Source organism: Canis lupus, chromosome 7, assembly GCF_003254725.2.
Source record: "Canis lupus dingo isolate Sandy chromosome 7, ASM325472v2, whole genome shotgun sequence".
NCBI classification, from domain to species: domain Eukaryota; kingdom Metazoa; phylum Chordata; class Mammalia; order Carnivora; family Canidae; genus Canis; species Canis lupus.
In genome coordinates, this window is record NC_064249.1 from 42,702,878 (window position 1) to 42,715,584 (window position 12,707).

The 12,707-nt window shown below is 47.1% G+C and overlaps 1 protein-coding gene and 1 long non-coding RNA gene across 18 annotated transcripts in view; one reads left to right on the forward strand and one right to left on the reverse strand.

Moving 5' to 3' along the window:
- The window catches only part of TPM3 (tropomyosin 3), a 28,081-nt gene that overhangs the window by 1,769 nt on the left and 13,605 nt on the right, over positions 1–12,707 (forward strand). For 8 of the 17 annotated variants that reach the window (XM_025428857.3, XM_049112630.1, XM_025428861.3 and 5 more), the window contains exons 3-5: positions 10,043–10,176; positions 11,629–11,746; positions 12,072–12,142. In XM_025428857.3, coding sequence (XP_025284642.1) covers positions 10,043–10,176; positions 11,629–11,746; positions 12,072–12,142 — 323 coding nt within the window. Of the gene's footprint in view, positions 1–4,132; positions 4,370–10,042; positions 10,177–11,628; positions 11,747–12,071; positions 12,143–12,707 lie in introns of those variants that run through there. The other 9 variants (XM_049112632.1, XM_049112631.1, XM_025428863.3 and 6 more) reach the window with 4 other exon arrangements.
- LOC112647743 (uncharacterized) lies at positions 1,821–4,009 on the reverse strand. Its single transcript, XR_004817368.2, has 2 exons — positions 2,277–4,009; positions 1,821–2,174 (listed from the first exon to the last, which is right to left on the reverse strand). It is a non-coding gene; the product is annotated as an uncharacterized LOC112647743 (long non-coding RNA).

Here is a 12,707-nt window from a genome sequence, read left to right on the forward strand (position 1 = left end):
CATGTTTGTCTTGCCCTCAACCCAGGAATTTAACTAGGTTTCTCAGGATCTGGACAAAGGGAGGGGACTCCAGGTTCAGATTGCTACCACTTGTTCCATCTCCTCCCCCATGCCACATTCTTAGCTTTTGTGTCCAAGACTTGGCACGTAGGTATGTGTATTAATAGGGAAACGCTCATCTCTCAACTGCCCAGCAGAGCCAGCTCAGATTTCACAATGGGACAAAAGAGGTCACATTGACCCTGGCCCTATATGGGTTTATTTATCAGGGCCGATGTGGGCATCTGCCCTTATGCCACGGAGAGGCCATAGCAGGCATTGCTCATAGGGCAGCAGACAGGATCTTTGATAGATCAGAAACAAGAACAGAAACAAGAAGGGTAAAACTGTCACCACCAGCCCTTACTCTGTGGCATTGATTTAATTACTCAGCCTCTCTAGGGTTGAATTTTTCAATTTGAACATGAAATAAATTCTTTTTTCCATTCATATTTGTCCTGTCACCACCTATTTCCCTTTGTGTTCAACTTGAAGCTTAGCACAATGATAAATGAGAGGCTACAAAGGAAAGATGTTTGGAAGAAAAGTGACATACCAGCAACAAAAGAATGCCGTGGTATTCATGGAAATGAAGTCACTTCTTAGCACTAAGTTAATAGGAAAATAAGAGCAAGTATTTTTTCTTAATTAATTTTTAAAAAAAAAGTAGGCTCCACATCCAATGTGGGGCTCGAATTCATGACCCTGAGATCAAGAGTCACATGGTCCACCAACAGAGCCAGCTGAGTGCCCCTAAGGAGAACTTTTTTTTTTTTTTTAAATCACATTTTGTTTTGGACGATAGGTGGAGAGACAAAGTGAGCCATTCACAAATGTTTCCAGATGCTTACATTTGGTCTCTTTGCTCTTAGGTCTCTCATCTTCTTTGGTTTTTTGGCACTTTCAGTGGCCAGGGAACACAGTGATGGTTGTACGTATCATACTACAGATCAGAAATAAAGCAGATCATATACTTTATACATATTCATAATTTCCAAAAGTTTAGGCCTCTGCAAACCATTAATGCTCCCTTGTTGGAAAACTGCAATGAACTCAGGTTACCTCCAGAGCTTTGGGCAAATGCTCAATGGCCTGCTGGAACTGCCTGGCCAAGGTTCCAGGTATAGATGGATAGATCTCTCTGGCTCCAATAGACGGATACAGGGACAGGAGTTTTCCCAAACTAGCAGAGTGTCAGGCTAATGACAGTTTTGTGAGATGTTGGGTGACAACTTTCCGGGAGAGTCTGGAGGCTGAAACAGCTAGTATGTGAGCTAGAGGAAGTGTGTTCAGGAGCAATGAAAACAACAAAGTCTAACCTAGATCTTGGGAGAAAGAGAGTAACATAGAGGGTCTAGACAATACCTCAGTTTTACTCAGAAGATAAAGGAAATTCCTTCCCAGGGAAGGATGAATTCTATCTGTCCTAAGGAAGCTGTTGGACTCATACTTAAAACACACTGTCATTCTCCATCTAGACAGGATAGACTCCGTATATTCACTTGAAAGAAATTTTTGTTTATATAGGAACCCACCAAAACCCATTTCAATATGTAACATGTGGGTAGAAAATCTCATTTAGCTTCTCTCCCTGTTAGCTTTCCTTCCAAGTCAGTAAGTGCCCTTAGAGGTGTGCTGGAGAACAAGAAATGGGAGAGGAAAGCTGTAAGCAGGAGGCAAGAATCCTTTAGGCAGGGTTAAGATGGAAGCAGGAAGAAAGGTTTCTTTCCCCAAAGCTGGGGTTAGTAAACTTCCACTTGTGAGGTAAACCCTGCCATAGCCTAGTTTTGTACTGTTTTATTGGAACAACACCCATGCCCATTCACTTACATATTATTTATTGGCTTTCTCCCTACACCAGAGTAGTTACCACACCCTGTGGCTTCCCTACAAAGCCAGGAAAAGGTACTGTCTGGCCTTTTACAGAAAAAGTTGGGGGATTTCTGGCTCAAAGGATCAAAGAAGGAAAGTGAAGTGTTTATAGGAATTGGAAAGTGCTGAGTAAGGAGAAGGCAACAAAGTTTAAAGTAGAGAGCAAGGGTCAGAGTCATCAGCAACATGATATATGCCTTTTGAGGGTGAAGGGCACTCTGTCCAATACCACGGTCCAAGGAAGTTCACAGCTCAGCTTCCACCTTTGAGATTAACAGACAGAGCATGTAACTTTGATGTAGGTATAAGGGGCAGAGAGAAGAGGGAATCAGTAAGTGTATGTTTACACAGGGAGTTCTGGTTACCTGAGAAGCTTTTCTGAAAAGCACAGACTTTGCTGGATTGCTTGAACAAAGAAAGGGAAGGGTATGGCAAGGTCAGTCCAAACTTGTTTTTCCTCCTGGAATTTGTCTGAGGTCCTCTTTTAAAAAAATTGTAACAAAATATCCGTAACATTTGCCATTTTAACCATTTTTAAGTGTATAGTTCAGTGGCTTCTGCCATTCACAATGTTGTACAACCATGTCCAAGGTCCTCTCAGTCCTAGGTGAAGTCATATGCTCATTAGGGTAAAACAAGGGGAAAGAGGAGTGTGATGGTCAGGACATAGAGTCATACCAGATGTGGAAGGGATGGGAGACAAGAATTGGGGATGGACATATACACCTGCTGATATATTGTTGTATTGTTGGTCACCAGGAAAACAATAGCACTGGGCCCCGTGCTGCCCATCCATCATGCCTTTAAAGGGTGTCACCTGTTTCCCTGGATCAAGAGAAGATTATCTGTTCACATCTACCAGTCTCAGAAATACTGTGGTGCTCTCAGCCGCCTTGGGTTTGTCTAAGATCAAGTCTCCTGTGGCTTCTCTAGGACAAAGGGAGGTAAACAGTGCCCCCTGCTGATTAGCACCTAGATGACAACGTCTCATTTCTGCTTCCATAGTCCGTCCCTCTGATTAGATTTCTTCAAAGAGAGAAAAATTCTTAGGCCATCAGGGTAGAGTTTACTGAGGTTCAAAACCTTGTTCTTCCTTTCCAATTTCTGTGGGCAGAAACCAGTGTTACTCTACCAAGCAAATTATTTACTGTTTGAATTGTTTCCTCTAAATAGGCTCATTGTTTCTAAAAGGAGATAGGAAGACAGAGCCTCTGGAGGGAGTGTCCTCAAAATCAGGCTTTGAGGGCAGCGCTTGTCTTACCTACCAGCCGTTTCAGGAGTCAGGATTCTTCAAAGTCCTGCTCCACAACATAATTCTGAGGAGGAAAGAGAATTGCACCAAGGAGACATTTGTTATGATGGTTTACTAGAAAGGCAGGAGGGGTGCAAACAAACAAGAGAGAAGATAGTACAACTTTCAAGTCTCTTTACTATTGTGCTTTCAAAAATCCTGCACGGCAGTGCCTACAGAGGCAGTTTGTAGCATAAACAGCTCCCTCAGGCCCCTGAAAGCAGAAGTGGCAGTGAAATTGGGGGAAGTTAATCCAGAGCAGACACTGGGTTGCACAGGACAGTGTTCCAGGCACTCATGTGGCTGTTGCACGAAGGCTCTGGTAACAGTGATCGATAATAGAGGATTCCTTCTTGATAAAGTAGGGGCAGAAAGACACCTTTCCCAATTGAGAAGAGAAACGTAAGTGATGATTAGTTAGCGAAGCCCCAGTTACTTAGGATTTGGAAGGGCGAGCAGGTTGGTAAGCCGCTGGTGTGCCGGGTAGTCTTGCTCCGTAATAAGAGGGAAAGAGCGCATCGCTGATGCCAAGCAGAAGACGCAGAGTGCCCACCCGGCTTCCGTCCCAGTCCGCGCGTCCCTCGTTGATTCTCAGACGGCGGAGAGGACCTGCCGGCCACGCTGGAGATGGAGATTAGGCTGCGGGCCCCGCGGGCCGGGCACCTGCCTTCGGAGCCCGCGTGCGGGGCGCGGAGGCAGAGGCACGTCGGGCGCCCGACGGCCGGGCGGCTGCACGTCCCGACCGAGGGGAGGTAGGACCGCGGCTCGCCTCAGGGTTGCCATGGCGGCCCGCCCCACTCCCCGAGCAGCCCCGCCCCCCTTTGCTGGCCAGGGAAGGCCCCGCCCCCCCGCTAGGGCCGCGGGCGGTCCTTCAGCGGCGCCGCGCGGCAGGGCGCGGCGGTGACGTCAGGTCCGGGCGGGTGGGCGAGTTCCGGTATTTCAGGGCGGAGCAGGCGGAAGTGGGGGTGAGAAGCGGCTGCAGCGCCGAGCGGAGGAGGCGAGAAGCCGAGCGCGAGCAGGGGCTGGGTGGGCACCATGGCCGGGATCACCACCATCGAGGCGGTGAAGCGTAAGATCCAGGTTCTGCAGCAGCAAGCCGATGACGCAGAGGAGAGGGCCGAGCGCCTGCAGCGGGAAGTGGAAGGGGAAAGGCGGGCCCGGGAGCAGGTACAGAGACGGCGAGGCGCGCGAGGGGAGCAGGCGTGCAGCGGCGGGGACCCTGAACGGGGCCCGGGTTTGGCTTCGGAGCGCGGTCCTTCGGCTCTGGCGGGCCCGGAGCAGGGGTGGGGCGCAGCCACAGTGGGACCCGGGGTGGGCGAGGGGGGAACTGGGTTCTCGGGTGAGCAGGCTGGGCCTCTGAGGGAACGGGATCTTTCGGGGTCCGGAACCTTGTATTGCTCCTCCCGTCGCCCAGCTCATTCATTCGGGCCCTCGGAGCCAGGCGCGGCCGGGGGAGGGGCTCGGCGGCTTCGCCCTCCCCCACTCCACCGTGGAGGGCGGGGAGGGGTGCGGAATTGGCTCTCGTTGGAGGTTTCCGGCCCGAAGGGTGAGAGTAGGTGGGTGCTTCTCTGGTCTGGGAGGGGCAGGGCCGAGCCTCCGGTGCGAGAGTGGGGGTTGGGGGTTGGAACCGCCGGAAAGCCCCCGGCCTGGTCTGCTGCTAGCTTTTCCGCTCCCTCCTCCTGCTCAGGAAATGAGGCAGCAGTCGGCAGGGAGGAAGCGCGGTGCCCTCCCTGGAGGAGGTTCAGGCCACAGCAGCACCTCCCATCCTCGGGCCTGGGCTCTTCTTCCTCTCGTGGGAGCAGCTGCTGAACCCACTCTCTCAGTGGACGGGAAGCAGCGGAGCGGAGTCGGTGTTTCGCTCGCTCTGTTCTTGCAAATGTACGAGCCGACTGAACCCGCCTGCCACCCCCCGACCCCCACCCCCCGCGAGATGCCGGACCTCAGGCCTGTATTGCCCAAGTTTGATCAGTACAAGCGAACCCGTGAAAAGCGTTTCTAGACACAGCCGACAAGCCCGCTTGTGCGGCGGCGAACTGGAGAGAGTGCCAATGTCTGTTCCCGGTTTCTGGTCGACCCCCAGTGTGCTTGATGCAGACAGAATAATGAGATCCAGGGGGCCTCTGACGATGTGATTTGATTCTTGCTGTTCCGATAACCTGCCACAATGTCTTGTTTTGTTGTTTTTTGTTTTTGTTTTGTTTTAAGATCAGTAAATATTTGTTCAACTGAAAGTTGGAACATAAAATGTTGATGGAATGAGTTGTGACTCTTGAAACTTTCTGTTTAGAAGCGTAATCTCAGATTTTCCAGGGTTTAGGGTGCAGTCTGGTGGGTGGAGCTGACCTCCTGACTTCAGGCTTTGGTTTGGGAGGATCCGGAGGCTGGAGAGAAAAGTAACTGTTGCTAAAATTTGAAGAGGTAATGAAGAACTTTTGTGGTTTATTGGTATTTCTTGTTCTTTTCCTTGGTTTTAAAAAAAAAGTTTTATTTTTTGACTACTTCTCTGGGGAGTGGCTGATAATTATTTTTGGGGTATAAAGAATTATTGTTAGTACATAAAGATTGTTAGAATATTTTTTATAACGGCATGGGAATGCTGGGAGTTTGTCTTTCTCCCTCACCTTATTCTCAGGGGCTTTTGCCCTATTCTGCTAATTTCTAATTATTTATTCAAGTGACATGGACTGGCTAGATGACTCTTTATGACTTGTGACACGTTTTCATCTCCTTTGTTATGGAGACCAGGTTCCCCTAAAGAGGAAGGCAGGATGGCTTTTAAACAAGTAGCCGTGTGTTGAGCTGTATTATGGGTGTCTGAGGAATAGTTCTAGGGTGGATGACGCCCAGTCTCCTCCTAGGATTGGGTAGTTCTCCTTGCAAGAAAATTTGGGTTCCCTACCCCCATCCTAGGTGACCTGAGATGATAGGCAGCAGAGTGAACAGCTTCAAATGTTTCTTAAGCTGTTCCTTTCTCAGAGCCTGCTAATTTGCTTACCAAGTTGAGGTCTTAGTGAGGAAGTTCTCAGATGGGGAAGTAGAGTGATAGTTAAATGTTGATGAAACCAGTATCTTCTTACTCCCCAACTTGAGGGAGCTTCATGGATGGACTTTCTGATCTGGAGAACTTTGGACTCCTCCTGAGGAGACACCCCTGGGGAGGGAGGGGGTGCTTGGGCTACCTGTTATCCTCTTAGGGCATTCTGGAATGTGGGTTTTGCAGGCTCCTCCCTCTGGAGCTGGAAACTCAGCACTCCCTGATGGTATCTCATGCTGTTTGTGGGATTGTCACTTGATTATTCTTCTGGTTGCTTTGTGTGAACATTCACTGTTTGTTGGGCACCTGGAAGAATCCAAAGCTGAGACTCAGGAGTTGCTCTGGGATCCATCTTTCTTATCTACTTTCAGCCCAGAGATTGATCTTTTACATTGTAGTCCTGTCCTTTCGATTTTGAATTTCCTTTGCAGTTCTTGCTAAACAGGGTGCATAAACATATTCAAATGCAGTCTTTTTCCTTACCTGTTTTTTGATAGTAGTAACAATACACATAACAAAACTTACCATTTTACCACTTTTAAGTACAGTTCACCCTTTTTCAATATATCTCTCCTCTTATCCTGGTATTTACCTCTTTTTTTTTTTTTTTTTTTTTCCTGGTCTAAAAAATTGAGGCATGTTATTGAAGAAGTGTGTGGGCTTTCAAACAGCAGTTTTGAGTCTGGCTTTATTCCCAATTCCTAGTCTCTGGAGGGGTTAGCATGCCTGAGTACTGTGTGACTTTACTATTTGTGGGGTCTGGTGGACTGCACAACCACTTTTATCACCTTTCTTTGGTTTAGGTTTACTTTACTGCTGATTACCTTTCTCCTTCATGTTAGAGCACACACTCGGAGAGGAGAGGCAAATAGCCCTTTGCTCTGAGTGCCTTGGCTATACTCCACCTTTGTTTACTCTGGGGCAGATAGCTCTACTTCCTTCCCTCCAGCTGGCCTCCCCCTTGGTGAATTTAAAGTCCCTGAGGACACAGTATCTCCCTGGGTAGATATATTTCTGAACACAGTGAATCCAGCAGCCCTTTACTAACCAGCTGGGGCCTAACTTTGTCTATTACTGGTTTCCTTTGAATTTCATCTGTGGCTTTTGTCTAAAAAGAGAAACCCCAGAGTGGCAGATTGCCAGATTTAGGCTAATCCCCTTCTGTCCTTGGCCCTGATCTGCCTCCAAGCACTGTACTCTGTCAGTTCCTTGCCTTGAGGTGTGTGGTGTGCTTGGGGAATCTTCTCTATGGGGGATGGTAGCATTGAAGCCAAACTCATTTCCTAACTGAAGCTGTGATCAGCCATCTGCTAATGGGCCCGAATTGCTGCTGTGTCCTTCCTCCTCCCTGATCTTCACTTCCTGGACAATGGAGAATCCTATTATTACCTAAAGGAAAGAATCTTCCAGGTGGGGCAGAGATGGGCAGGCTGAAGATTCAAAACCACATCTGGACATGCTAACCCTAGGGTGATTAGAATAGCATAAAGTTGAATGTTTCCTGTCTGGTTTGCACAAGTAAGCCCCACCCAGTCTTTTGCAGGACTTGGTTGACCTGGAAGGGACAGGCATTATACATAGGTTCTGGCTTGAAGGAAGAGTCTTCCTTGTTCCCTTCCATGTAGTAATAGATCTTGATTCTGCAAACTTCTGTTCATTGTAAAGAACTGATCCTCTGTGGGAGGAGAAAAAAGAAAACAGTAAACATCCCCCCACCCCACCCCCACCCCCCTACCCCCATCCCTGAAGCTTTTGCTGGGACACCCATGACAGGTTCTGCCTTTGATACAGGTTTGTTCAGTGTGCACATGCCCTTGTGAGGGCAGCAGGATGTGTTTTTTCCTCCCTTTTCAGCCTTGCTAAGAATTCTATTGTAAATGCTGATTTGTGGGAGAAACTGCCCAAGCTAGCTTGTTGTCATGGAAACTGTACACCCCGCCCTCATAGCCTGTTATCTTCTACTCCATTTGGGTAACAACTGGTGAGCTGGATGGGGACTGAGATTTTATGAGCTTCTTCCAAATCTAGTTCCTTTTTAATTAAAATGTTTTTAATGTTCTGGGCATTTGAAGGGAGAGATGAGGTAAATAGTTCTTGCTTGATAGTTTAACTTGTTCTTGTGATCTTGACACAAGATCTTGCTTGATAGTTTAACTTGTTGGCCTTTTTGAGCTTATGAGGTGCAGTGTGTCTTGTCCTGGGGGACATGGGACATCTGTTGTCTTGGAAGAGACAGGATCAGAGAATACTTGTCTTTGTGATATTTTATTTTATTTTTATTTTTTTTGTGATATTTTAAATAGTAAGAGACACAAATGGTTTCTTAGTAATTTCAGCTTATGTGGATTCCTTGTTATTTTTCTCCTAGGGGTTGGTGGTTATATAGTCCGAACTCCCACAGTACTTTGAACCTCCCATGTTTGTATCTGGTGATTTTTGTGCCAAATAACCTGATTTTCCCCCCCTTTTTGAGTGAGAGTGAGAGCTTGAGGGGGAAGGGTAGAGGAAGAGAGAATCCCAAGCAAGCTCCTTAGGAGCCCTAGGTGGGGCTTGAGATCATGATCTGAACTGAAGTTGAGTCAGACACCTAAGTCACTGAGCCCCCTGGTACCCCCAAATAACCTGAAGGAGTCTTTTGGGCTATATTCCTCCCATAGAGGCTGTGGCCCGGATTATTTCTGTAGCTGTTTCCACCCACTGACTGCCAGGAGGGAAATCAGGGTAATAGAATTCAGGTACAATCTGGACTGTAGAAGAGAGATCATGTTAACCAAGCACTTGGATAAGCATCTGAACTGGGTAGCATGCAGAGCAGATTAAATTCTTGTATGATTGTGGTGCAGCCAGTGTACTTGCCACCAGTAAAGGTGTAGGAAGGGTAAAGATAGTCTGAAGAGGGAGGCTTTTCTGCCGGTAGAATTCATCCACACACAGGCTGCCTCCTTTCCTTGTTCCTCACTACACATCCCAAGGAGGCTTGGGATGGCTTGCAGTCTAGCCTCTGCCTTATAATACGCTGGAGGCCATGAGGGACTGTCACAAGCCGTGAGGAGGGGGAGACTCAGGGATGACTGCAGCAGTTGCAGGGAGTCACAGTTCAGAAATTTGCAGGAGTGGGGGTGGACACGGAGGAAACATTTTCTTCTGCTCCCGTGTTTTTTGTGTGTGTCATCAAGGCAGGTCATTTTAGCTAGAAGAGCTTCTTGACACCTCTGAAAAGGTGGAGGTGGGGAGCAAGTCACAGGGTTAAGGGATAAATATCCCAGTGTTCCATCCTTTTGCTTTCTGATCTAATCTGTTACTCTGAAAAACCTTCTCTTAGCTAGTGATCCTCTTGGTATATTAGGATAAGGTCATTGGAGGATTGGGTTAAGCAGCATATTAATAGATAATCCAAATTTTCCTCTTTAGGAAACTTTGCTTACTTATTTTTTCATTTTATGAGACACTTAGATGAAAGTTGCTAAAGACTAGGACACTGCTCTAAGCCAAGGGCTCAGGCAGCAGAAACCTTCACTGGCCACCTTTTCTGACACTAGTGTGTTCAGGGTTTGACCTGAGTCCAGAAAGGAGGTAGTACTAACTGGCACTGGGCTGGGCAAAGGAACTGAGTTTTAAAACTCACTTCCTGCGGAGCACATGGAAGTCTGGTGCTGATGGGAAGGGAGGAAATGGGTGTATATGTCACCGTGTCTGTTTCTGCGCTAAAACAGGTGTTGCCATGTTGGACCTTGGCTTCTTCTTGGCAATCAGCTCCAAACTTAGTCAGCTCTGCTTCTCCTTTCCACTCTTTCGTTCAAACACAGGCTGAGGCTGAGGTGGCCTCCTTGAACCGTAGGATCCAGCTGGTTGAAGAGGAGCTGGACCGCGCCCAGGAGCGCCTGGCCACTGCCCTGCAAAAGCTGGAGGAAGCGGAGAAAGCTGCTGATGAGAGTGAGAGGTGTGTAGATGAGCACCTGTTGGAGTGTGGGTTTTAGGAGCTCATGACACTCTGGATTTCTTTACAGTCCTGCTCCCCCTCCCCCAAGTTTTTATTTAAATTCTACTTAGTTAACATAGTAGAATAGTAACCTATCTCTGTTTCTGTTTTGCATATTCTTTTTACTTGAAGACAGAGTAAGGGTTACCTGGGTGGAGTGGCCTGGTGTGACCTTTTATAATTGGTGTTACCCTATAGACTGATCTAATGATAAGTCAATAAGGTAACCTTCAATAAGGTTACCAGGATGGCCTCCACTGAGTGCATCAGACTTAATTTGTGAGGTTAGTCCCTCTGAAGCAGTAGTTCTTAGAGTAAGCTCCCAGGTTTTCCTCCAAGTTTGAATTTCCATTCAAATTCTCAGCCCTTACCCCACCCAGATCTAGGAGTCCGGAACTCTGAAGGTGGAGCCCAGCAATCAGTGTGTAAAAAGCTTGTCAGCATCCACTACACCTAAGAATCATAGGTCTGTAGGGGCAGGGAATCATTGGAAAGTTAAAAATACTGGAATGCCTGGAATTCCACCCCAATTCAGTGAGAGTGCATTGCAAGAGGCCCGGGTGTTCTTTTTTTTTTTTTTTTTTTTTTAAGATTTTATTTCTTTATTCATGAGAGGGAGAGAGAGAGAGAGAGAGAGAGACAGGCAGAGGGAGAGGCAGCTCCATGCAGGGAGCCTGACATGGGACTCAATCCTGGGTCTCTAGGATAAGGCCCTGGGCTGAAGGCAGCTCTAAAAGAGGCCCGGGTGTTCTTAAAGTTCCTCTGATAATGTGTGTCCAGGGTTGAGAATCAAAGTCCTTGAACCAAGTCAAAACTTTCTTTGGTGAAAATAGCAATTGGCTTTTGGCTTCTTGCCGTGAGTTAAACTAGAACAAAGGTGTGTGACGACATGCATGGGGTCAGAGGAAGACTTTCAGAATTGAAAATGCACTATCAGAATATGCGACACTGTGCCACTGTGAAAACGAGAAATGTGGCAGTATGCACTATGTTAGAGAGTAGTGTCCAAATTCTAGAAAGTGAAGAAAATGTGTTGCAGAATAAGGTAGTGTATGATTCTCTTGGAGTGTGGGGAAGTGGGGCTAAAGTTTATTGGCATTTTATCTATATAAAATGCTTCTAAAAGGGTTATGAAGAGTTTTTCCCTGTTGAGCAGGGCTAGAAGTGGGGAGGCTTATTTTGTGCCCTTAAACTTTATAGTTAAATATTAAGTGCATATTTTTTCTTAATAAAAAAAAGCTTATTGTTTTGAAAAAATATTAAAACAAATGAAGTAAGGTGGGGGTTGCTGTGGGAGTTCTTTTTGGGTGGTAGGCAGAAAGGGATGGGTGCCCTTCCGAGGCCCTTGGAGTGGAGCTGGTGACAGACTCCCCAGGGTGACAGTGTTACATTTGTTCTTCTTGTCTTTGGCAGAGGTATGAAGGTTATTGAGAATCGAGCCTTAAAAGATGAAGAAAAGATGGAACTCCAGGAAATCCAACTCAAAGAGGCCAAGCACATTGCAGAAGAGGCAGACCGGAAGTATGAAGAGGTATAGTGCCTTGTGTTTGTCTTCTTTGTTGTCATTGGGTATCTTTTTTTTTTTTTTTTTTTTATAGATTTTATTTATTTATTCGTGAGAGATAGAGAGAGAAACAGAGACACAGGCAGAGGGAGAAGCAGGCTCCATGGTAGGGAGTCTGGCATGGGACTCGATCCTGGGACTCCAGGATCACGCCCTGGACCAAAGGCAGACACTCAACGGCTGAGCCACCCAGGGATCCCTGTCATTGGGTTTCTGAAAAGAATCATGGTAGAGGGAAATGGGGGGAATAACTTTCTCTTTGCTTCACTGAGCTGTATGGGGTCTTCTGTAGGTGGCTAGGAAGTTGGTGATCATTGAGGGGGACTTGGAACGTACAGAGGAACGAGCTGAGCTGGCAGAGTCGTGAGTATCTTGCTCCCAAAATCTTTCCATACCATTCTGTCCCTTCCCCTTTGGCTTGCGCATTCATGTGATTAAACTAGCATTCCTTCAGCCTTGTTAAACAGGGCCTAGAGAGGGGGCTTTTCTAACTCTCTCCACTAGTGACAGCTGACAAACGACACTTCCTCTATTTCTTGTAGGGAGGGTTTGCAAACTAGGGGCAGGTAAAGACTACTTAATCCTTGGTGAGTGGTAAACTGGAAGGCCCTACAGGGTGCTCCCACCCGGAGTCTGTTTCTCCTTGAGGCGTGGCGCCTATGTTGACTGCAGATCTCTTTTACTACATTGCTAGTCTGGGGACCTTGAGGGCCAGGGCAGACAGGGAGTGCTCCTCTGTTGGCACCTTCTGGGCCTTGTATAACAAAGGCAGTGCTGATGCGTATGTATTTGTGCTTCCTTTGTATTCCCCTCTCCCAGACATGACATATCATGACCATGGTGGTATTTTCTTCCCATGTTTTGGAAAAAAAAAATTTTTTTTTTTCGTTTTGCTGCTTGTTTCCTTGCTGTGTCCTTTTTGACCTTT